The 25,480-nt window shown below is 52.4% G+C and overlaps 1 protein-coding gene across 1 annotated transcript; it reads right to left on the bottom strand.

Annotated features, from left to right (window-relative positions):
• Positions 1-25,480, bottom strand: MAL (mal, T cell differentiation protein). The gene is given in 5 exon segments (XM_030311161.1): positions 1-598; positions 4,955-5,080; positions 6,302-6,372; positions 6,375-6,468; positions 25,291-25,480. Coding segments are annotated over 5 exon segments (459 nt in total). The 5' UTR covers positions 25,384-25,480; the 3' UTR covers positions 1-523.

Here is a 25,480-nt window from a genome sequence, read left to right as displayed (position 1 = left end):
TATCGAACATAAAGGCACTTTATAAAGCATTTCAAAGGTTTTATCATCTTCCACGTGGACATCTGCACATATTTGTTGGGTGAGTTTTACTCCCCCTGACAGGTAGACTATCCATGAAGACTTGGAAGGATGCCCCGGGGGGGGGGGGTGGGGGGCGGGAACTCAAAGAGGCTTGTGGAAATTCCAAAAGACAGTTCAAAAGATCCGGTCCGGGAGTCAGCAGGGGATCTTTGTTTTGTGGTCACGCTCCCCATTTTCCCACCCCCACATCCCCTTTCCAAATAGGAAATGATTCTAGAAAGACAGCTCGTAGTTGGAGGTCAAACGTGGCAAGCCCCCAACCCTGACATGAAGGCCGTAGGAGAGTAAACATAACACCCACAAGAAACAGAGGCGTTACTTTTGCTTGTTTGTTTGTTTTCTTCTTTCCAGCATCGAGAGTGTTTCTGCGTCGAAAATGTTATGCTGGAAGGCGGGCTGATGAGTAACACCGTCTGGGGTTTGCGGCAAAAGTTCTGCTGCTTTACGAAGACTTCCATCTGATTAAAGAAAACACCGCATGGATCACGTACAGCAGAGTGGCCACGTAGGAGAACACCTGAAACCAAGATACATGGCCATTAAGGGAGTGCATGGGGAGAGGGCGACGCGTGGGCCATTGACACTGAGCCAGGCGATGACATGGCGCTTGGGAGTGACAGACTGGAAGGGTGCGGGCCGCTGCTGCTTTCTATCATTCCCGCAGATATCCTTTCCTGCCGAGCCCAGATGTGGCCCCAGAATGCTTTCAGCACAGGTCTCCAAGTGACCTACCAGCCCACTGGGTTTGGGGCTGCAAGGTCAATTATCTGTCATCACAAGTCATCATGCTGGTGCCACCCAATTGGAAATGGGGGCCCTCAGAGACCCCTCAAATGATACTACTCTTCATGGGAAGCTTCCTTCCCCCACACCTGTGAGGTCAGAATCCACCAGCTGACTCCACTGACCTTGGCTAAGAGAATATGAGCACCTGGGTTTGCTGGCTCTGGTTAAGTCTGGATGCTGTCTGGTCATCCTCAGACTCCTGCGAGAATGTTATTCCAGGAATCTTAATTTCACAAGCATGAGCAAGGGTGCCAGGCTCATAGGAAGTAAGGACCTGGGACGGGGAGGAGGGACTGAGCTTCTGCAAAAAGGAGGGGCTTACTGAGAAAGCTTCTGGAAAGATCCAGTCAGTGTTTTGGCACTGGGAACAAAGGCCCTGGAAATGGGGCAAACGGTCACTTTGTCCCTGTCAAGGCCCCGACTTGCGATGTTCACATGGGCCCCACCTATTCCTATCACCCTACTCTGGGTGGCTGGCCTCCCTGAAGGCTTGCCTGCCCCCAAGTCAAATATCTGCACCTGGTTTGTGACCTTGGGTGTCGGGGTCAAGAGTTTCCAACCCAGGCACAACATTAGGGCAGCTACGGTTCCATGACTCTTGAAAATGCCCCATAAACACCGGCGGTCATCATGCCTGCTCTCTCCCTGCCTCCACACATGGGCGAACTCCTCACCCTCATTGGCCAGAGGCAATGAGTAAGCCGAGTTACTTAATAACCAATATAGGGAACTCATCCGGGAACCCTTAACTACCATCTGAGAGGAGCGGTTGTACCTGAGTGAGCAGCACCCCCAAAAAAACACCTCTCCCTGTCAGATGGGAGCAGCTGACGGATGCGAGAGCCCTGAACAGAAGCACCTCAGCTGTCCCCAGCAGTGACAGCAAACAGGCACTTATTTTCCAAGTGAGGTCAAGCAATGGCACACTGGGGACACTGAGAGCCAGGGACGTGAAGGCATATACTTAGGCCTTCAGAAACGCCTCTCCCTAAATGGCTGCCATTATTATTCTCGCTTTCTGCAGAAGTTTCTAGCTGCCCTCAGTTAATTCCCACCAATCCCAGGGATTCTTCTGGCACAGACTCTCTGCTGCCTGCAAAGGAAAGAGGGAGAAGCTTAGCTTTCAAGACGGGTCCAACTAAGTATCACAGAGAGGGGCGAGAGGCAGGCCAGATGCTCTCAAAGGCCAAGAATGTGCGGGAGAAGGTCTTGAGGTGCCTCCCCATTCTCGGGCTGGCTACCCCCAGGAAAGGCGTGTTGTGGTTGGGCAGGATCTCCCCTGTGCACTCATACAATGGATATTTTGAATAGAAAGATGTGACTTTACATTGAACCAGGCTTATACATCCCCTTTGGCCCAGTGCATCGGCCGGCTGGCAACATTTTGATTCTTGATTCTGGCACTCTCGACTTTGCCTGGGCATGCCCATGTAGATCTCATTCAACTAACAAAAATGGGGCGGGGGGACACGATCACTTGTGGCGTGGACAAATAGAAGCCGGTGTAGCCACCAGTGGAATGATATACAGCAGTGGGAATAAACACTCTACTCTCCACCCAAAATATAGATGAGCTTCACAAATCTAAGGTTGAAAGAAGGAAGCCAGACATAAAAGAATATACACTGTGTAACTCCATTACATGAAGTTCAAAGGCAGGCAAAACTGAACTAGGCAGCTAGAAATCAGGATGGCGGTAATCTTTTGTTTGGGTGCACGGTGATAGCAGCAGCAGGACAGGAGGATTCTGGGAGCTATTTATGATGTCCTATTGCTCAGTTTGGATGCTTGTTACAGAGAAGAGTTCACTTCATGGAAATTCATCACTTGGTACACTTGTATCTTACTCAACTTCTCTGGATGTACGTTGCATTTAGGAAGGAAGAAAAAGAGAAAAGTTGGAATACAGTAGATCACAGTGGTTCTCAACTAGAGATCTGTCCAGTGGGCAGAGGCAGTAATTCACCCTATCTGGGTCGTCCCGTCACGTGCTGACCCACTAGCCATGTTCCATGCACATTTCACTATTATCCGCAATAATTTTATGGAAATTGTCAAACGCCTTGCCGCTGATGTCTGTTTGGAGGGAAGGCCTCTGGGTTGGGATAGGGGGAGGGATGAGGCTCTATAAGGTGACAGGAAATGAAAGAGAGTCATTTGAAGGATAACGGAGGAAGTGGGTTACCAGCCTCCCAAGGGAAGGAAAAATAGCCAAGGTGCTTCCTGGCTGTGTTAGTATTTAGAAAGCAGCCATCTTGGGAGATGAGCCAATATGGGAGACATTCCCACACTGGGGGACGGCTGAAAGGGTGCCAGGGACCATACAGTGGCCATGGTTCTGGAACTGGAGAGTAGGCTGGGAGCTTAAGGGGAACATGTGGCTTCCCTGGGACAAGGGACCCGTAGACAAGGTTTTCATTAACTTTCCTCCAGACCCCACCCTCTGGAAGCAGAAGGAACACCTTCACCAAACCCCTTCCTAGAGCCCAACAGTGCCCGTCCCTGTGGGCTTTCTCTCACCCTCTACTCTACTCTTTCCAAAAAGTGGGGACAGTACAGTTTTGGCACCCGGAGCTGGCATCTTGTGATCTATCATCACATTTGACCTCAGGATTTGTAGGATTCACAGGTCAACCTCTAGAAATCTGAGGAGCGCGACTTTCTGAAGTTTCTTCCCTATTTTTTACACCTCACTCACGGCTAGAAATACACCTGATATCGCGAGTTTGCATGCTGGTGGGAGCCCACACGTGCAGAACTCTGGAAAGAGGTTTTATGAATCAAACATTCTCCTCCTCTCTGTCATTCCGATTCATCCCATTAAGAAGAAAATCCATTAGGAAGAAAATTGGTGGACCTCGAAGTCCACCAATGGGTCTGGTCCCACAGTTGGAGAACGCTTCTTTTAGAGCTCAGAGGCCCGCGTGCAGCCTGCACCCTGGCCACACACAGCTGGCACCCCCATTTGTTCTGCTGACGGGGCGAATGAGGCTCAAGCCCCCGGGCCACCCATTGCTTGCTGTGAGGCTTGAGGAAGGTGTTCGATATGTCTGTAGTCCTGAGGGAGTCGGACAGGAATTACCGTCTCATTTCACAGATGAGCAGCTGAGGCACTTGCTCAAGAAAGCGGTGGAGGCCTGAGCTCTGGCCCCTCCTCCTCCAGCAGGTTCTCAGAGCTGCTAGGCAGGAGGCTCATCGGGAAGAGCTGAAGTCCTAACTGTGGTGACAAACACCACAGCTGGGGGTCTGGACACGCTGGGCCCAGAAAGGTTTCTCCACAGCCTCAGTTCCAGAGCCAGGGCTTGGGGAGACACTGGCTACTCTATTTTCCATCCCTGACCTCGCTGCTTCCCCGAGCTGACTGTGCTTTGAGGGAGAGCCAGTAGACCCAAGTAGCCAAAACTCATGCTCCAAACAGGTGCTGAGAGTGTGGATGGGGGAGCCTGGGTGGCTCAGTCGGTCAAGCATCCAACTCTTGACTCCAGCTCTGGTCGCGATCTCACGGTTCTTGAGTTTGAGCCCCGCACTGGGCTCTGTGCTGACAGTGAGGAGCCTGCTTGGGATTCTCGGTCTCCTCTCTCTCTTGCCCCTCACCTGTTCATTCTCTCTCTCTCAAAAATAAATAACAACTTAAAAAAAAAAGTGGTCACCTGCCCTGGACACCAATAATTCCTGGCCACCTTGGAGCAAGGTATACATGTTCTTGGTGTCCCAGTTCTGCATCTGTGAAATGGGTATAATAAGCGCACCTACACCCTAGTGTTATCGTGAGAGTTAAATCAGATCGTTTATGGAGAGCTCAGATAGTGCCTGGTGCTCACGGTCATGTCCCTTTTGCAAAGGCATGGACTCCTAGGCCAGCCCAGGCCTGGCAGCGGAGCATCTGAGCAGAGAGGGCCAAGGGGAGTCTTGGACACATGCCCTCCCTTCTCCAGGGCTCCGTTTCTTCAGGAATAAGGGAAGGTTTCATTCCTTCGGAAGTCAGTGAGCTAAGAAACAGAGGGGAGGCCCAAACAGCCTTCTGCTGACCCTCCATCGGTGGGCGGTGGGAACTGGGAACGGGGGCAAATTGCCTGGGGGGACTCACCACAGCAGAGATGTTTTCATGATAGTGTTTGTAGGTGTAGCCCTCCTGCATCCCAATGGTGGCCAAAGCTTCCAGGACAGAGGCGCTGAGGTAAAACAGGGCAGCAACACAGTGGTAGGCTGCATCCTGCAGGGTCAGGAAAGGCCATCAGAGAGATGGGCAGCTGTGGTCCCAGCAGGGCGTGGCTACCAGTCTTGTCCCCTCCTGGCACGGCTCAGGTCCCGCCCTCATCTTCTGCTACTTCCTTTGGGAAGGAAGGGCCTGCCCGCCCAGACCCCTGCCCCATCCCCCCATTACCATAGCCCAGCCCCCTCCTCACAGAGCTGGTTTCATCTCACTGGTTTGGGGGCCAGAGTCAGGACTTAAGGGAGAAGGCACGCTGCCTTCCCTTGACTCGGGATCAAGTAAGAGGTGGGGGCAGGGAGGGGCAGCCTGGGATCTAACGGTAGAAATTGGCTCTGGCCCTGAGAAGTGTCATATGTGGTCCAGTCTCAGTTTAGATGTGGCCCTGCGGTGACCAGTGCAGGGTGAGAGGCCCAGGCCATTTCCACTGTGGGTTCCGTCTGTTATTGTCAGTTTTTTTGGGGGGGGGGGGGGGGGAGCTCCAGGAATGTTTAAAAGCAAGAAAATACAAAGCGGGGGTTTTGAGTAGCTGGCCTTTGGAGGTGATGTCGAAAAGTCTCCGTAGGAGGCCTTTGGAGAGTAAAGGCCTGGCCAAGTGGCCCTGCCCTCTACATGGTAAGTAATGGCCAGGTGTCCCATGCATACATGTTACCCCCTTCGTGGGCCTTAAGGCAGAATTTACGCAGTATTATGTCCACGGGCCATCCCCTCCCCCCACCCCCCCAAGCCCCTCCTTGGAGACCCTGCTTTAGAAGGTCATCACTGGACACTGGCCAGTAAGCCTGGCCTCACACAGGGCAGCCAAGGCCAGCCTCCGGGACCCCCTGCCCACCCCCAAGATGGAACCAGCCCCTCCTGGACGTTGGGAGATGCCAGCAGGCACCTGGCAGGTGCAGGGTGGCATGGGGAGGGGTGGTTGGGGCTGCTGTTTATCCATGAAAAAGGCAGTCATGCAGGAGGAAAGAGCAGGCCCAGTGGGAATTGGGCAGCGACAATCCAGCTCTGCTTCACCTTCTCCTGACCTCCTGACTGTGGGGAGCCCTCAGAGAGCTGCTGGGGAGAGCTCAGAGCCGAAGGGCTGGCCGGCTGAGCCTTGGAACGTGGCTGGGAGACATCTATGGGCAGCATCACCTAGCACTGGAAAAAGCCAGCTTGCCAGGGGAGAGGGTCCAGCACCCACCCCACCCACCCACCCACCATCAGCCATTCCGGGCTGGGACTCACCAGGGTGACCCAGGAAGTCTCCCCGCCGTGGGCACCAACTATGTACAGGATGAGCAGGGCTGTGGTGGCATGAAGCAGAACACAGGACACAAACATCACCAGCCCTGGACCAGGGGGATGGGCACCAGGGACGAAGCAATGAGGATCCACACGAGGCCCCCAAAGACCTGCAGAGGGAGGGAGGACAGGGGTGAATAACAGAGCAGGAGAGCCCATACCAGGAAGGGCCAGACCTACAGGTCACACTGGGGCATTAGGGGCAGCAGAACAGGAAGGAGGCAGAGAGTGGCAGTGGGCACTTTCCTCACCAAAAATGACTCTCTCTTCCCCCTCAAGGCTGTAGCCTGCACTGACCCAGTCTTCCCAAGCCCCTGCTTGCCTGCCTTTGTCATGCCTGTTTTAAATACAATTTCAATTTTTTATTTAACGGGAAAACGTCTATCACACTCACATGCCAGGCACTGCCCCAAGCACTTGGCAATATGAACTCAGTTCATTCTCACAACCCTATGAACGAGGTATCGACCCATTTGTCAGATGGAGAAACTGAGGCACGTGGACGCCAGGTAATTTGTCATCCCAAGAAGGACTTACCTCATCCAGTATGATCATTATTCTGAGGTGACATCCTAGATTAAATCCTAGTATTTTGACACTGAAATATCGTTTCTTTTACGAAAGGTTAGCGACCAGCAGATTCTGTTGTCTTTACTTGGCAAAATAGATTGGTCACGCTATGTCATAAGCATAATTTTTTAATTTGTCCCCTTCGATCCCCAAGCCCAGGAAGTGTTCTGATTACTAGGGTCAGGGCTGGAGTGGAGGAGTCTCTTCAGGTGGCCTAGGACGGGTTTGGGAGAAAACGCTTCCCAGCCGTTATCCGGAAGACGCCCCTGTTGATGTCCGAAGGCTCAGTGAGTCCCATGTTTTCAAAGAGGTTCGTAAGGACAGTGTAGGGGTCCCGGCTCCCCGGGGACAAAGGCGCACAAATCCAAGCTGGGACCTCCGTACTTCTTTCTTCCCCGGGAAGTCAGCCTCGTCCACTGTCCCTCACCCAGATAAGGCTGGGACGCAGGCGGAGGGGGCTCTGTAGTCAAAGGTCTCCAGGGTACTTCGAGCATCCGGGGCTGTGGACGGGCTGCCCTCCTAGTCCTATGTCCCCTGCCTTGTGAACTCAAACAGTACCTTGATTCCACTCCTGTACCTGCTGCCCACCTGCTACGTAAGAGACCACTGTCCCTGTAGGTGTTCTCTGAGCCTCTCAGCTGAGAAGCATCAGGAAGAGAATCACATTTGAGTAGACAAGTCAGAGCAATGAAGAATCTGGAGTTATCAAAACCAAGCTGGGCCTAATGAATCAGATATGGGCATCTCTGACCAGAAAACCTCCTCTACTGTGGAATCCGAGGGTGCCTGAAGGCCCCGGCAGAAGCAGTGGGACACATTTTACAACTTGAAGTCATTGGAGCAAACAGAGAAATACAGCAGGTAATAAAAATCCTTAGACCACTGTACATAAGATGTGTGTGTGTGGTGTGTGTGTGTGTGTGTGTGTAGATTTCATCCAGAGTTGCCTTTAAGATCACACGGATTGCTTGGCCTTTTCCATAACGGGCCCTGACACAGGGGACACGAACATGTCGGTGGCTGAGAACTTGGATGTAGGAGGCCCAATTGTGGCATGGAAAAGTGGGAGAACTCGGCACGCCTGTGTGGAGGGCAGAGGCAAGGGCCTGGGATGCTCCTCTCCTGACCATCCAAGGTGGACCAAACTCAGTTAGTTCCCTGTTCATATGGTCTCAGGGAGCCCTGCCCTTCTCCTTTGCAGTGCCCAGCACAAAACAGGTGCACTTGTGACAATATGGCACCTATCCCCGACCATGTGATGGAGGGGGTGAGGTTCCCCTTGCTCACGGCTAGCTCCCAGGTGTGGGAACACCTTCCCAGCTGTACCTCAGTGTCTGAGTTAGTTAACTTGCCTTCAGGGTCTCCGGTCACATATATGGGTAAACTGGTATGATTTATACACCAATCCCAAGGGACAGTTTGCATTGCATGTGGAGGGGAGAGCCGTGGTGTCAGGGAATCCTGTGGGGGACTCGGTGCCTCAGAGGTGCTTATGGGTGGCCAGTGGACATGGCTGTGAGGAACACTGAATGTCACATCAGGAAATGAGTCTTTTTCTTCCTTTCTTTTTCTTCCTCCCCTCCTTTCTTTTAATGTTTATTTCTTTTTGACAGAGAGACAGAGAGAGAGAGAGACAGAGCTCGAGCAGGGGAGGGGGCAGAGACAGAGGGGGACACAGAATCTGAAGCAGGCTCCAGGCTCTGAGCTGTCAGCACAGAGCCCGACACGGGTCTCGAACTCACAAACCGTGAGATCATGACCTGAGCCGACGGACGCTTAACCAACTGAGCACCCAGGCCGCCCCAGTGATTCTCTTTTTCACTCTCTTTGGTTTTTCTAAGGCAAGAAGGGCTTCGAGTTGAGCCAGGGGTCTGGAGCTCCCCGAGAGCGTGGACTCCAGGAACGGGTAGGCGAAGGTGAACTGGATAATGACGCTGTTTTTATTTTTAAGGTAATGACACAGTTATTTCGGACACAATTAAGTGTAAAAAACATATGAGGTAAGTGATGCACAGGTGGTCCTGGAAATGGCAAAATCTGAGAAGATGACTCTCAGACTGGTCTGCAGGCTCATGTAACTCAACCTCTTTCATCTAGGTGTCTCCCTGTGTGGCTTGGGGGGCGGGGATCGAAGTCAGAGTGAAGCCACCGCATTGAGTGCCTGCCACGGAAGTCCTGAGTACGCACCAGGTAGCTTGGATGCTGAGCATGCAGAGGGAAGCTTTAAGGTATCCAGACACTTGACCTGCTTTTGGCTCTCTCTCTCTTCTCTCCCTCTCGCACGTTCCTGGAGCCCATGGTAAGAATACCTGTCCATAGGAGCAAAGCCCACCCTGGGTCAATCCCAGCCCCTGCCCCTTGGTAGACCTCGGGATCCTGTCCTGCCTTTGGGTGTATAATACTTGCAAAGATCCTTTTAAAAATTATGCTTTTCTTTCTTCTTCTCTTTTTTCAATCTTTATTTATTTTGGAGAGAGGAGACCGAGTGTGAGCAGGGGAGGAGCCCGAGGGGAAGGGGACACCAGAATCAGAAGCAGGCTCCAGGCCCCGAGCTGCAGCACAGAGCCCGACGTGGGGCTCAAACTGTGAGATCCTGACCTAAGCCGAATAGTCGGTTCGCTCACCAAATGCAGCCACCCGGCGCCCCTATGCTTTCTATTTCTTTGTGTGGTTATTCTATAGCAGTAAGTTTCATAGTAACATGGTGGGAAGCAATTCTCTTTTAGACAGCTTTAAGGAGATCTAATTCACATACTATACAATTCACCCATTTAAAGTGTACAATTCAATGGTTTGGGGATATACACAGACATGTACAGCCATCATCCTCAGACCAATTTTAGGGCATTCTCATCACCTCAAAAGAAACCCCCTGTAGGGGTGCCTGGGTGGCTCAGTCGGTTTAAGTGTCCAACATTCGATTTTGGCTCAGGGATGACTCTCACGGTTCATGACAGCCCCACGCGGGGCTCTTGCGTTCACAGTGTGGAGCCTGCCTGGGATCTCATCTTTCTCTCTGTCCCTTCCCCACTCTCTCTCAAAAATAAATAAACATTTAAAAAAAAAAAAGGAAAAAGAAACCCTGTGCCCTTTAGCTATTGTTTCCTTCCCTCTCTCTCATCCCTAAGAGGCCACTAATCTACTTCCTGCCTCTGTAGATTTCCCTATTCTCAACTTTCACATGAGTTGAATCACATAGAAAAAGATGGGCTTTTGCAACTGGCTTCTTTCCTTTAGCATAATGTCTTTCAAGGCGAGCAATGCTCTCTCAAGGGCACCTTTAGAAAATGTCTCCACCGTCACAGCACGTCCCACGGGCCCGTTCTGACCCCCACCATTTGGGGGGGGGGCAGACATTGAGTGAATGTGTCCCATTTCTCTGGAGCCTCCAAGCCGCAAACAGCTGAGGAAGCACTGATTCGCAGGGAGGTTCCTAAAGCAAGCATGCGGCGGTCCTGCCTGTCCCTGGAATGTATTTTAAGTCACACATCATGTGAAGGTAAGGTCCTCACAGCACGGATGAAGTGATTAGAACCCGGGGGGGGGGGCAAAGACTGGTAGGGGCCTGTCCTGCACCCCTCACAGCCCTGCCCCTTGGGGGTCCCGGGGTGCGGTGGGGGGGGGTGGTGAGAAAGGTGCAGCCGCAGCTGCAGGAAGGGGCCGCAGGCTGGGAGGGGTGGGGGGGGGGAGGCATAACATCGCGCGGACAGGAGGGGGTAAGTGGAAAAAGATGAGGCTGACCGAGAAGGAGTCTATTCCCAGAGGCACGTCTGTGGAAACGGGCCCTGCTCGTCGTGAGAAGTCCATTGCGGGGGCCCGTGGGAAGCCAACAGCTGCGCATGCGTGGAGGTCTCCGCTCTCAGCCGCCAAGGAGGCCAGCGCCCCGCAGCGCTCGCACCCGCACCCCGCCGCTGTTTGGCACCGCCAGCGTCACCTCGCGCTGATGGGGTGCTCCTCCCAAGCCACTGGCGGAGGCCGCAGCAGGAGGCCAGTCTCTTGGCCCTCGGCTCCTTGTCTGCAATGGCAGTTGCAGCTGTGTCTCCCCACTGCAGGCTGGGGCACACTGGCCGGCACTGCGGGTGTGAGTGCGAAGCTTCTGGCGCTGTGCCCAGCCACAGCAGGGGTGACACACTGCTCACCCCGGAGGCCAACAGCCCTCAGAGACAGAGGCGGAGGCAGCCAGTTTACAGTGCAGGGTGGCAGCCAGCCCTGAGTGGGCAAAGCGGCTTGGACTGGTGCAGGGCCTCAATCGAGTCTTGAAGGGGGGGGTAAGACTAGCTGGTAACTGGGCCTAAGGGTCAACAAGGAGTGGCTTTCTGGAGGGAGGAAGGATAATAATATAATATAATATAATATAAGTAATAAATATATAATATAATATATAATATAAATATATAAAATATCTTATAAATAAGAAATATATAATATAAATATATCATATAATATAGTATAAATCATAAATATAACTATAATATCAGTAATAAATATATAATATAATACTGATATAAGATAAATATAATATATAATATCTAACATAATAATACCTATCTAATATAATATAGTATAAAATATACTATATAATAAATATAATAATATAATATAATATAATATAAGATACTATATAATTAATATGCCAAGTCCAGAGAATGCTGAAGCAGCAGTGAGGGCTTCAGAAACCAGGGAGCTGGGCATAAGGTAGGCAATGAGAGGGGAGAGTGGGCGGGAGATGGGGCTCAAGAGGGGGTGAGGCGCAAGACAGAACTGATTGCCAGGCCAGGGTGAAGGCCTTTAAGGCCCCATTGCGTGGAAAGCTGGGGTCGTGTGAATCATGGGGCAAAGCCATTGCCCGCCCCACTTCACCTACTAAGTGTGCAGAGAGCAAACAGAGAGAGCAAGCAGAGCACCCCACACCCGGGAGATAAGGCATCCTGGGCAGGGAGCAGTCCACCCCATCCTGGCCTCAGGACCCCACTGGCCAAATATTTGTCAAGAGAAAGGGGTAGGTGAGGGTTCAAACATTTCCCTTTGTAAAGAAAACTCCAAGCAGCTCCCAGCTCCCAATGCTGAGAAGCAGTCATTTTGAAACACAAGTGGAAGGCATGACCCCAGTTTCCATTCGTCTCTGTCAACAGGCTGGACTTCCCACCACCCTCCGCCTACACCAGGTCACCGTCTTCCATAACTGAGATGGTGCCGCTGGCTAAGGTGGTGGCAAGAAACGGTCTCTAAAGTGGGCGGCCCGGGAGTCATCTGCATTGAGCTCTCTCTGTGGGGTCCCGATCCACATGTTGGAAAATGGGGGTGGGTCTGGGCTAACGCAACACGGTTTGCAGTCCTCAACTCTACACGAGAATTGCCTGGGACAACCTGAAAACACAGTAATGCCCAGGGTTTGACTCTCAAGTGGAGAGAAGGAGAGTTATAGCACATGGAACAGACGTCCCAGGCTGTTTGCCAAAAGCCTTAGAACCCATTTCCACAACACGAGCCGTTAGATTATGTTCTGGTAATTCCTATCAAACAGAATACCAGCTGGCTCCTGTCTCCAGTGCCCAGCTCGGCTGTCCCGTGGTGCCAGTTGAGACACCTCTCCAGTTCCTGACTGGGCTCTGGGAGCCCAGGGGCAAAGCTCCCTTACCTCCCCTCTCCTCAAGCTTCAATCCCTGTCTTGCCTTGAATATGAGATTAGCTGGTCCTTGGGTGTCAGGCAGATGTATCTGTGAATGGGAACGCGCTGGAGATCTGAGGCCCCTACCCCTGCTGTTTCCGGACTGGAAACCGCCTGTTTTTAATTCAGTCCAGTTTTAGATGCTGAGCAGGGTCGAGGTTCCCTAAGAACCAGGGGTGATATAAAAAAACAGACCAAAAAATTGCAAAGACTTTAACGAGTTTATAAATCGTGGCCTGCCCAATCCAATGATTTTTGTGGAAAAAAATTTCCTCAGGAGGTAGTCTTCAGGGGAGCTCTTGTGTAAACTCAGAGAAGCTTCTTAATTTTTCTTTCGGAATTAATCCACAGGATTAGCAGGCTAGCATGGTTAAGGGTGTAGATTTCAGAGACTGAGTTACCAAGTTTCAGTCTCAGCTCTGCCACTTACAACAGGATGGCCTGTTGTCTCTGGGCAAGATACTTAACCTCTCTGTTCCCTATTTGAAAAATAGCGATAACAACAGCGCCTACCTCATGGGATGGGGGTGAAATGGGGTTATGTCTGTGGAGTGCCTGAAAGATGGTACGCAGTCCGAGCGCCTCGCTGTCTCAACTGCCATATGATGAGACAAAGCCTCGTCTGTCACCATGGTGAAAATTCCAGTAGGTCTAGGATCTCAACATGCACAATTATCCACTCCGAACCCTACTGGGACCCAGAATTTAATAATAACTTCAGAGGTGCCTGGGGTAGCTCAGTCAGTTGAGCATCTGACTCTTGATTTCTGCTCAGGGTCATGATCCCAGGGTCGTGGGATCGAGCCCTATGTCGGGCTCAGTGCTGAATGTGGAGCTTTGCTTGGGATCCGTCTCTCTTGCCCTCTGCCCCTCTTGTGCACTCTCTCTCTCTCTCTCTCTCTCGCACAAGTAAAAACAAAATAAAATAACTTCAAAACCATTAAAAAGAGAAAAACTGGTGATCTTCTAGAAATCTGAGTTGAGAAAAATGTGTCTGCCTTTGTGGAAGGAAACACAAAGGACATTAAAATATGAGAGAGGCTTCCTTCAAACAATGAGCCTTGGTTCCAAGGGGGAGAAAGGAATCCTCCAGCACATTCTTGAGATTCGTGTGGTGTTTCCATTGCTTGACCAGGGATGAAAGAGTTCTGCATCCACCATTGTGCAGTGTTTCTGCTGCACAACTGGGATAACCGAAGTCAACTCAGAAGAATTGCTCAAATTCTCTGGATATTTTTCTGGATATTTTGCTTTGTCAGGGTCTTCACAAGCAGACACTTTTCCAGTAACAGTCAAGGCGTGAACTAAAGAGGACTTCCCATTCAGGGCTTTCCACATACACACATACGCCTTGGAGCCCCGCATCGAATTCCCAATGGCTCTGAGGGCATGGTGTGTGTGCCCTGAAGGCACATCTGGACAGGAGTTTGTAATTCAAACTCTTGAGGAGGAGAGGAAACATTACCGAACACAGACTGTGCACCTAACACTAAGCTGTCTTACCACTTTGGTCAGGCGGTCACAAATCATCTCCCCAGGAAGGCAAAGGAAACATGGCCACACCAGAGGAGACGGGTCCCAGCTGCTGTGAGCTCCGAGCACTTTGGCCAACAGGCCGGAAAGTAACCTCAGTTTGTGTTTCTGGAAAGGTCCATACTCGACTGGACTATTTCAGTAGTCAGGGGTTATTGTAATGCCAGACAGCCATGTTGTGTAGGTGGTCTGACCAGTACAGTAACTGTGCTGGAGGAGAGACTCAACCAGCTCTAGGGTTGGGTGGCTAAAAAGATTCATCATTCTGTGAGTTAGAGCAGAGGGTATTTGTGTGTGTGTGTGTGTGTGTGCATGCGGGTGTGAGTGTGTGTACAGGCTGGTTATGGATGAACTGTTGGAGAGCAGGGGAGTGGCAGCAAGGGGAAGTCAAGGGGACAGAAGCACCAGGTGGTAGGAGAGGGCGCAGAGCGAGGCCAGAGGGAAAGACCAAAACCCCAAGACCCTGAAGCCTTTCCCATACTTCCCTTGGCTCCTCAGAAAACAGGTCTGAGAGGAAGACGGGGGGACTCTTTTCCTGTGGAGACAAGATGGCCAGAGGCACACACGTGGGGCTTATGCCAGCTTCTCTGGTTCTGGTGTGAGCCCCACCTGCCTGGTGGAGAGGAACTCGGCTCCCAGCAAGTCGAAGGAAAAAGCTCCCTTCGCTTGCTCCCTTGCTCACCCCACTCATTTATTTGTTCATTCATGCACGTAACAGATGCTGAGCGCCCCTGACCGTGGCCAGTAAGCACCGAGGCAGGTACACCTACGGAGGTAGACCTTATCCAAAGACATGCGCTAAAAACAGAGTCCATCCCTCCCTTCCAGTCTTGCTGCCAGGCTCCACTGGAGCGGCTCTGGTCCGCCAGGGGCAGAGTCAGGTCCTGGTAAAAGTATCGGACCCCAGTGAGGGTGACCAGCTCAACACCTCTGCTTGGGAGAGGGACAGAGCCCAGCCATTTGAACAGATCCTTATTCTTACCCTATAGGAGGTGTCTGGGGGGAGGGATCAGAAGGTTTTCTATGTGCAGACCCCTGCCCCCCTCTGTCAACTGACAAGGCAGCTTATGGGGAATCTGACCTCTGAGGCTACTCCCAAGGCAAACACTGGGAGTGGTGTTGAGGCCACCTGACTCAGTTTACTAGTGCAAGTTGCTCTGCCCTCCTGGCCCCTTCATCAGCAGGCTCATCCTTCCAGAGGGACACATCGTGCCATTATCCCTCCCAAGGCAGGCTTAGATGGTGTCCTTTTGTCTAATCTGAGGTAAGGCCAGGACTCAGGGGGCCTGGAGTCGGTTTGTGAAGAGGGAGATAGAGACTTGAGATTCAAAGGGATGGGGGTGAGTTCGGGTCTGCCGTCGACATTAACATGGTGGGTGTGGACTGAGAAAAGGCCCCTGTCCAGGCCTTCGATCCCACTTCTCTCAAGTCCCGGGGAGATCTCTTCCACAGTACCCATTACCCCTGTACTTCAGGCACTGGCCACTGCTTACTGATTAATGCTACCTCCTTCCCTATGCGGAGGACAGTCACTCATTCCTGAATGAATGAAAAGTTCTCTCAGGTCCACAAAGCTAGGGGCTTTCAGATAAGCATGTCCTCCTGTGAAGGGAAAAGTTTCCTAACCACACCTACACCCAGGGGCTTTACCCAGCGGGATAAACAGAAACTAGGAGATTCCATGAAAAGTACCAGCAAGCTACCTATAAAAGAGCAGCAAATCCGTGCAACTACTAGACCAGACGGGAGTGGCTTCAGTGCAAGAAAAACAAAAGGTACTAATGGGAATCACCAAGGAGGATAGCAATTTGGTGAGCCACCGAATAAAACAGGTGTGGATTATGCAGGGCAGGGAGAAGGAACCGGCCACCTACAGGGCCCGGGGCTTCTTTTCAGGGTCCTGGGGGTTCTTTCTTGGGAATCGGTGGTAACTGTCAGTTTCACCTTCCATCTGCCCTTGGGAATGGGTGGTAACTGTCAGTTTCACCTTCCATCTGTCCTTGACTCCTCTTGTGATTCATAAATATTAGCCAGGTGGGAGGCGAGAAGTTAGCCCCTGTCCTACCCATGCAGGCTAACGACAAATGCTTCGGGGTGCACAGTTTGTGCTGGGAACATGGCTGGACTTAGGGTCCAGGCGGGAGACATACCCCAAGCAATGGCCTGCAATACAGGTGCCATGTGGCAGGATCGGGGTGCTCTCAGGGTGGGCACCCCTGGTGGAGGTATGAGGAAAGCCCAGGCCTGAAGGATAGAGGACTTAGTCCCACCATGCCATCTGCACTAAAGGAAGACCTCGAATGGAGACCAGTGGAGGACTACGGGCTGGTTCTGGAAAGAGTCCTAGGACACAAAAGCAAGGTGGAATCCTTCCTGCCAGTCCCCTCCACCCAACTGTGCTCGGCTTATCACCAGCCACAGGGCAGGATGGAGGCTTGGGGAGGTGAGGGCACACTTTTGTGCCAGAGGCTGCCCTCTTCCTGAACCAATGCCCTTCCAAATGGTGATACACTGACACTGAAGACAAATCATTTTTGGAAGGCTTAATCCCAGGCTCACTGGTAATTGGTTCCTTCCCCGTGGGCAGGCGCAGCAATGTGTGTGGCACTGAGAAGTCACAAAGCTGGCACCAAGCTGGCAGGGTGGTTCATGAGAGAGGCTTAAGATATCCCCCGCCTCTGAGGCAGAAGGCAGGGCAGGACTGCCGGGGCCTCTCCGTCCCCCGGGCCACCCCATCAGGCTGGCAGGGGCAGCTCTGAGCAGGGGAGCCAGAAATAATCAGGCTGCTAAGAGGGCCCTACAGAGGGTGGTTCTATGCAGTACTTGATGACCCCAGAGACACGCAAGTGGGCCCTCAACAGCCCCAACCCACTTCCAAATCTCACGCACCCTCTGCCTCTACACTGCCCGAGAAGGGCATCGAAGGCAAAAGGTGGCGTGGGATGGGTCTTATGGTCCCCACCGTGCAGTTATTTTAGCAGGGATTGGCTAGTTGCTCTCAGAGCAGGTGTTTGAGTCATTAGAAAATTAATAAGAGTTGTACTTAATAGCTATTCAGCAGTTACTACGTGCATCATGTTATCTTAAGAGCTTTGTGCATAATACTCCTCACATCAATCCTTGAGGTAGATGCTGTTATATCCCCATTTTACTGATGCAGAAACTGAGGTGCAGTCACAGGCTCACATCCCCACAGCTGCTGAGTACCAGCTCTGACAGGCTGGCTGGGGAGCCTAGGGCAGTTTACCCAAGCCCACCCGCAAGCAGGTCACCATGGAAATCCCCGCCCACCCACCATGTCTAGGGTCCCTTTGGAAATGGCCGGGAGAACAGCCACAGAGAATGATAGGACACTAGCCCATTAGCCTTCACCCTGCTCCCTCCCAGCTGCCCTGGGTCCAGAGAGAATTGCAAAGGAGGTGGCTTCTGGAAGCAGGCTTCCCCTCCCCCACTCCTCCGCCTGCTCAATGGGCTCTGTTCTTTCAGAGGAAAGAATACCAAGGTTTGTGTTTAAGACCAAAAACAAGCAAAAGGTCAGAACGCTGAAGGACATCACTCTCTTCTGCAGGCACAGGCCCGTGGTTCTCATCCCCGGGTCCATCAACAGGATGTTTGTCATGACCTGCACCCCCCCCCCCACTCCCCGACCCCTACTAACAGGTACAACCATGCCAGCTGTCACTTCCTTCCCCATTTGCTCCATTCCTGGACTGTCTACCTGCGCCCCGCCCCCCTCGCCCCTTAAAGCCTGGATTCTGGGTTCTCTTTAGGCCTTCTTCAAAGCTGGATCCAGGAGTTTTAGGGATATCCTTCTCCTCTCTCCCCCCTTCCCCTCTTCCTGCCCCTTCCCTCCCAGCCCAACTGCATTATTCTAACAGGAATCCGGGGCTATGGTGTGGAATTTCAGGTCAGCTGAGCCTGGCCGTGCCTCTTCCCACTGCCCGTGCATATCAATGTGTGATGGCTCACGACAAGGCTTTTCTTTTAGCTCCTACATATTTTTCTCAGGCCTTAGGGAGTTGTTTTGCCCCATGTGGGCAGAACATTAGCTATTAATGAGGTGGGAGTGGTAGACAGCCTGGGGCTAAGCATGGCGGAAAACCAATGCCCGTACATGACCCTGGAAAATAATCATGCGGCTGGTGTCCAGCAGGAGCCAACTAGGAGCTAAACCTTTCCACCAGAATGTAGAAGGTAAGTCGAGGCCCCACAATGCAGAGAGTACCAGGAACCTGCTCCAGGACCCTAGGAATAATCTGAAGCCTGTGAGGGGTCAGTCTATACTTGTCCATGGCATTAGTGCTTTAGGGTCTAGGGGCGTCGCTCATTCACTCACTCACTCACTCACTCACTGTCTTCACATCCATCAGCACCGCAAGAGAACACCCGCTGGAATATTTTAGTGCCCCTCTCTGGTGGCCTTTGGTCCAAACCACAATGTCCACTATGTCCAGGGACCGCAACTTGAGAGCCCAGAAGGAAGCCCCAGACAGGCTTGTGTTGGGGGTGGAGGTGGGACTCAACGATGTGTCCATTAGGACTTAGCCCCCTAGCCCGATGCAGATCTCCACTGGCTGGCCCCATCCCACCTCAAGGCAGGCCCCAGGCCCCGTGTGGTCCAATCCCCAGCCCCCTGCCCCACCCACAGCCCTTCCCTGAGGATGTGCCTAAGCCCAGAGCAAAGCCAAGCCATTCCAAAGGCTGTGCAGAACCAGCTTAGGCTGGCAGCACAAGGCACTCCCCCCGCCCCCCACACACAACCTTTGCAGGGCACGGCAGGTGTAGGTGCAAATAGTCAGCCTTTGTCCCTGGCCCACCTTGAGTGACCGGGTGAGAGCTCTCCCTCTCCCCTGCAGTGGCGTCTGGGATCCTCCCACTCTCTCCTGAAAGCACTCAGAGAGAGAGGATGCCTCACATCACTCTGGGTATGACCCCATCTGCATCAAGCTGGGGAAGGACCTATGGAAAGCAACCTTTTTCAGTGTATCATGCATGACTACGTGGCGGCTGAGCCCCATCATCACGCTAGGCAGTTTCCAGAGAACAGCTCAAAGTCACTTTCTCCTGATCAAAGCAGTCCTCTGGTCCTCTGGTTCTTGAAAACCAGAAAAGTCACTTCTCAACTCCAAGAACAAACCCCTCTACCTATACTTCTTCCCCTCCCTGTAGAGAGGAGGAAAGGAGAAAAGCAATATCCTTACCCACTTCTAAACAGCTACAGAGAGGGGCCCCCAACGCAAAACAAGGACACAGGGCCAGGCTCAGTGGGCACAGCCAGTGAAGGCCACGCTCAGCCGTTGTCCTGAGCTGGCCAGCAGGGTCAGCCCCCACTGCCTGGTGACTATAGAAGAGGTCCCTGCCTGGGGCAGCAGGGAACTTTCCACAGGAGCATAGGGGGTGCCTGCCTTGAACCGAGGAGAATATTTAGGGCACCTGGCTCCCTGCCCCAGCCTCTCACTGAGAACTGTCTCCACTACCCTGTCCTCGACGTGAAAACATCGAGGGGGTGGGCTGGCTTACCGACTGTCCCTCCAAACCTTGCTGAATCAATGGCTTATGAAATGCAGATTCTTGGGCCCAGCCTCGACCTAGTGACCCAGATCCTTCAGGATGTATTTGTGACAAGCAGAGCCAGGGGCTGTGAGCTCCCCAGTGGCTCTGAGCTGCCCCTTCACTCTCTGGGGGAGAGAAGGGAAGAAGGGAACCAGGCCTGCCCAGGGCTGCCAGATGGACATGGCCGCCCTTTCACGATCCTTTCTGCTGCAGGCAAAACTTCCTCGTGGGTGTTTGGGTGAACGCAGAAACCTGGATGTGACTTGCTGTCACTACAAGAAGTGCCACCCTGGAGACTGAGTTACCAGGGTAAGCTGCGCACCCCCCCCCCCCCCGCCTCGACCTCCCAATCCGGCTCGTGCCTAGCCTCAGTCTCCTCCCAGCTCCGACAAATTAGGTTTCTGTGATTCTACATCTCTTATCTCCTGTGAGTTCTCCTGCTGTCTTCTCCACGTAACCAGAAGGTGGACCACCCACCAGAAAACTGCTTTCCCATCCTGCTCCCACCCCACCCGCACCGCCCAATCCCGGCTCTGTAGGGCCGCTGTTCCCAGGCAGGTGAAAATCTAGGGCAGGTCTCGGGACTTGTCTGGTCACTCTCAAATAATGAAAGTCCCCAGTCACTTTGGGTCAGGGAAACGGCCTCATTTTACTGTGTCCGGTTCACTGGAAGAATCACAATGACAAGCCCAACCCGCGTGCCCCCCCCCCGCCCCCGCCCTGCTCCACCCCACAAGGTGCACCCCAGGAGCGGTGGCTCTCAGCAGTTGACCCTACTTGTCTGTGCTCTCCAAGTGTCTCTTCATTCCTAGCCATTCTGTCAGCAGTTTCTCCTCTTTTATAGGCTGGGGGGGAGGGAGCCGAGTTAATGGTTTCATAACCTGTTTTCTGGCATTTCCTTTACAAGTTCTGAAAGGGCGGGGGGGGGGGGGGGTGGGGGCGGCTGTTATCTCTCCTGGCACTTTGTAAGAGAAGTTTCCTCCGGCCCTGGCCAGAGCTGAGACAAAAAGCATCCTATGTTAACCTTTGTTCTGTGAATGGTGGACCAAGTGTCACGAAGGCCCTGGCTTAGAAGAGAAGAGGAGGAAGAGGAAACAGCCTGCGATCCCCAGAGGAAAAAATCTTCCTTGGGTGGGGACAGGGGAATAGGCCAGAAGCAAAGCCCTGGGTTTGCGCCCGTGTTGGGAGAGGGGATGTCCCACCCCGAGCCTGCCCATAAGGGGGACACCAGTGTCCCTGTGGCATACAACAGCCGTACGGCCAGTGTGACTCTGATGGTGCTTGGCGCTCGGACAGGCGGGGTCCCGCCACCTCGCTGGATCTGCCTTCCACTTCCTGCGACGACCCTGCAGCGTTCAGAGGTCTGGGATGGGGGCGCTGGGCCAGGGTGAGGTTGCCATACACCCCCACCCGTGCCTCGCCGGAGCCACCACCCTTCCCTGTCCCTGTGGGCAGTTTCCTTGCCTTGGGAGGGGGGTGGGGCTCCACCCTGTTCGCTTCGGACGCTGGCATCTGTGACTCCCAAGCTATTGGGAGGTCAGGCGTGGGCGTGTGAACTATGACTAATCAATTCAATGGACTACAGATTTTATACATACCCAAGCATTTCACACCCACTGGGTTCGCTGAAAATTACAAATTCTGATGTTATCAAGTGTGGCACGGATGAGGAACAATGGGGGCTTGTTTGGCTCCAAACTTGTACAATTTGGGGCCCTTCTTTATTAAAGAATACAAAATGAGGCAGGGTCTTGGAAGGGACCTGAGCTTAATTATGCTTCATCAGCCTTCAGGTCCCTCTGCTTCTGGAGTATGGAAACTGGAATTACCCTTTTTGGACAGGGATGCGGCGACATCTGGGGAAACAAAAGAGGGGCATTCCCTATGAACCAGGAGGTCAAACCCTCCCTTTGGGAAGAAATCCCCAGCAGGTAACTAAAGAGGCACATACAAGAATGTTCTTGGCAATGCAACGGCAGAAAGCAACAAATCGAAAATAGCAAAATGTCCACGAACAGCAGACGGGAGAAACAGTAGCAAGCTGTGTAAGCCTCAAAACAACTTTGTATGAAAAGCCTGCTGCAGTGGGATAGGTAATGTGTGTGTGTGTTGCTATTTTCATAAAGTGAAAACTTAAAATAATGCCATGTGTAATCTGCCCATAGTTAGGTATGCAGTGAAGGTCTAAATAAACCCTCCTCCGGGGTAATGAACACTACTACATTTAGCCTCGAGATTGTCCCAAGGATGGAGGGAAGAGAAGATAATGGTGGAGTTTCCAGTGGGCGTTGGTGCCATCTGAAAAGCTTTATTTCCCTCATACTAAAAGAAAATAAGGCCAGCTATTAAGATTTGACAAAGTGGAATGATAATTATATGGGTGCCGTTCCTGTAATATGAAATATTTCTTGACGTTTGTTTCTTAAAAAATTTAAGTCTACATAACATAAAGTCAGCCATTTTAATATATATATATATATATATATTTTAATGAATTTATTGTTTTTGACAGCGAGAGAGACAGAGCATGAGCAGGGGAGGGGCAGAGAGAGGGGGAGACACAGAATCTGAAGCAGGCTCCAGGCTCTGAGCTGTCAGCACAGAGCCCGACGCGGGGCCCAAACCCGTGAACCTCGAAATCAAGACCTGAGCAGAACGAAGTCAGACCCCCAACCGACAGGTGCCCCCAAATTACCCATTTTAAATTGACCAGTTCAGTGGCATTTAATACACTCACGTCGTGCAACCACCCCCTCTAACTTCAAAACATTTTCACCACCACAAAAGGAAACTGGGCCCCTTGTCCCTCTCATCTCAGTCCCTGGAAAACCACCAGTTTGTGCTCTGTCTCTATGGGTTTACCTATTCTGGATATTTTATATAAATGGAAGCATATGTGACCTTTCGTGTCTGGCTTCTTTTACTTAGCATTGTGTTTTCAAAGTTGATCACCTTTGTAGTATGTATCAGTATTTTTTGTTCCATTCTATGGTTGAATAATACTCTACTGTATGGATATATCACAATTTGTCTCTCCAGCCATTGCACTGGGGCTGTTTCTACCCGTTGGTTATTGTGAACAGTGCCGCTAAGAACATGAGTGTACGTGTACCTGTTCAGGTCCCAGCTTTTAATCACCTTCGTTAAAAACCTAGGCATGGAATTGCTGGGTCAAATGGTAATTTTTTTTGTTTTTCAGGAACTACCAAACTGTTTTCCAGAAGCAAACGAGCCATGTTACATTTCCATCAGCAATGTGTGAGGGTTCTAATTTCCTCACATCCTGGCCAGCACTTGCTATTTCCTTTTTTCTTTTTTAATAATAATCACCATAATTTCATGTGAAATTGTACCTCATTGTGGTTTTTATCTCGTTTTCCTAATAATGAATGATGCTGAGCATCTTTCCATGCGCTCCTTGGCCGTTTGTACAGCTTCTCCGGAGGAATGCCTATTCAAGTTTGTTGCACATTTTCTAACTGGGTTGTGTGTCCTTTTGGATAGAGGTTGAGAGAGACCACTGAGGCACCCTAGGTCTCTCAGGAAGTTGGGGGGAAAGGAGGGAGGTGAGGGAGCAGGGCAAGGGTCGAGGAGAAAAAAAAAAAATCACTTCTCAGACAGCCGAGAGGAAAGTTCCAAGCAGGAAAGAATTATTTCTTCCTGAAGCCCCTACTATGTCAGGTCACAAAACCGCCCCGGGAGGAGTAAATTTCCACTAATCCATGGTTCTGAGATTTCCCACCTCCAGCCTTCCGCTTTCACTTGGTGGGTTTTGGCAGTGGGGTATCCTCCTGTCCCCACCCAGCAGATCGCCCTGTTTGGCTCTGCCTGGCTGGGTGGTTCCTACCCTGCGAAGCACTCCTTCCCCTAAGCTGTGATACCGAGAGGAGGCATTGGGAGGCTTGTCCCCTCTGTGAGGCCAGCACCCCTCCGCCCCCACCTGCCACCCCCTGCGGCCACCTGAGCCCATTCTTGTCAGGGCGGCAGGAGGATGGGGCCCCGGTTTTCTGCCTGGAGCTGAAGTAACACACTCTTTCCTGATTCTTGTTTTAGTGTTCCTCGAAGAGCTACAAAGGCAGAATCAGCCACTCACGAGGGCAATGTAAGAGACACTAAGGAGACCTTTTGCTGCTTAAAAATCTCCCTTGCCCCATCACACCTCAGCATCAGCCCTCATCTCTTTTGGTTATGAAACTCCTGCCTTTGTAAAGAGTAGCCTCTGAAGGAACCACCCAATACTTATTCCCAAGCCGCAGGTCTATATGCTCTTTTCAGAAATCCAGCGTTCGGCAAGCACAGGCTGACTGCTGAGGAGAAGCACTCAGATGAGCCATCTGGAAAAAGAATGTTCCAGGGGATGCAAGCCCCTCCCCTCTGGGCCTATCCGTAAATTGTAGGTAGGGCTGGGCTTAGTGGTGTCCAGAGTTCCTTCTAGATGTCACTTCCTTGATTCTGGCCAGCTCCAGGTTTTGAAGTCATTCTGGATACATCCAGGTTTGGGCTCAACCCAAGTCACACAACTGCAAGGATACAGTGCCCCAGGGAACCTCAGCCCCCTTGGCCCTTTCCTCCACCATCTCCACGGAGACCAGAACCTGCTCCCTTTGCTGTTCACACCCTCCTGCCTCCAATCAGACAGAAAGAAGCCGGGGTCCCGTTTATTTTTACACAGTCAGGTGTGGGCAGTTTCTTTTTCGACCAACTTTCCGGGCGGCCACTTCTGAGGTCGGGGTGCAGGGAAGGAGTCTCTGTGACCTCAACGCACCACACCCACAGAGTAAACACACCATGCCCTCTCCCAGGTAAGGGGCCGCAGACCCTGCGGAGGTTAGGCTGAGGGCGGTCGGAACTTCCCCACAGGGTGATCACTTTACCAGAAGCCTAGATGGGAAGCGCTCTCCGAAGCCGCCGGCGGCGGAGGCTGTGCGGCTCGGGCTTAAGGAACGGCCAGCCGCGGGTGCAGCGGGGTTCCCGCTGCTCAAGGTCAGCCGAGGCACAGGACCGCTCAAGGCCAGTCCCTCTCTCTTCCCCCCCACCCGTCGCGCAGGGCAGAACGACTGCAGCGGAGCAAACCACGCCTGTTTATTTCCCCGATCAAAGTTGTGGCAAGTACGGCCACTCGCCAGAAACTTTCAAAAGCCAGAAGAGAATAATCCAGATTCTGCCCCTCCTACGACACCAACCCAATCTGCAAACCTCGGCTGGTAACACGTACTCGGGTTCCTTTTGATTTTTTTTTTTTTAAAAGAAATCCTAACCCGGGGAAAAGCTGGACGCTTCCACAAGGACGTCGCCCTCCAGGAAGGGCATACTCGTCGCGGCACCTGTGAAGCGGTTTGGGAGCGCAGCTCTGTAACGGGCGCGCTACAAGTGGACCCGGGGCCTGTTTCCAACATCTGACCCATCCTGGGAATTTGGTTTTTCCACCGAGGTCCTGGGGACTGTTTACCCCATTGCCCTTGGCTAGAGGGGGTCAAACGACTGGAAGGTGGGAGGAGAGAGACTTTTTCCTCACTGTGGCCTCGCTACCCAGGTGCTCCGGGGACCCGCGCAGCCACCACCATTCCGCCCCTTCCCTAGCACAGGCGCGGGCGCGCCGGCGACTCACAAACTCTAAGATGAAGAGCAGGTCCGGGAAGGTGGTGAAGACCGCGAAGCCGCTGGGCAGGGTACTGCCACCCGACGCCGCTGCGGGGGCCATGCCGGCGTGCTGGCGTCGGCCTCGGGTCTGGACGCGCGCGGCTCCGGCTTTGCACTGACCGCTAGCTCGCTCTGCGGAACCCAGTGGCCCGGGCGCC

Source organism: Lynx canadensis, chromosome A3 (genome assembly GCF_007474595.2).
Source record: "Lynx canadensis isolate LIC74 chromosome A3, mLynCan4.pri.v2, whole genome shotgun sequence".
Classification (NCBI taxonomy): Eukaryota; Metazoa; Chordata; class Mammalia; order Carnivora; family Felidae; genus Lynx; species Lynx canadensis.
Note: the sequence above shows the minus strand (reverse complement) of the source record. Positions and strands in the feature narration are given on the sequence as shown.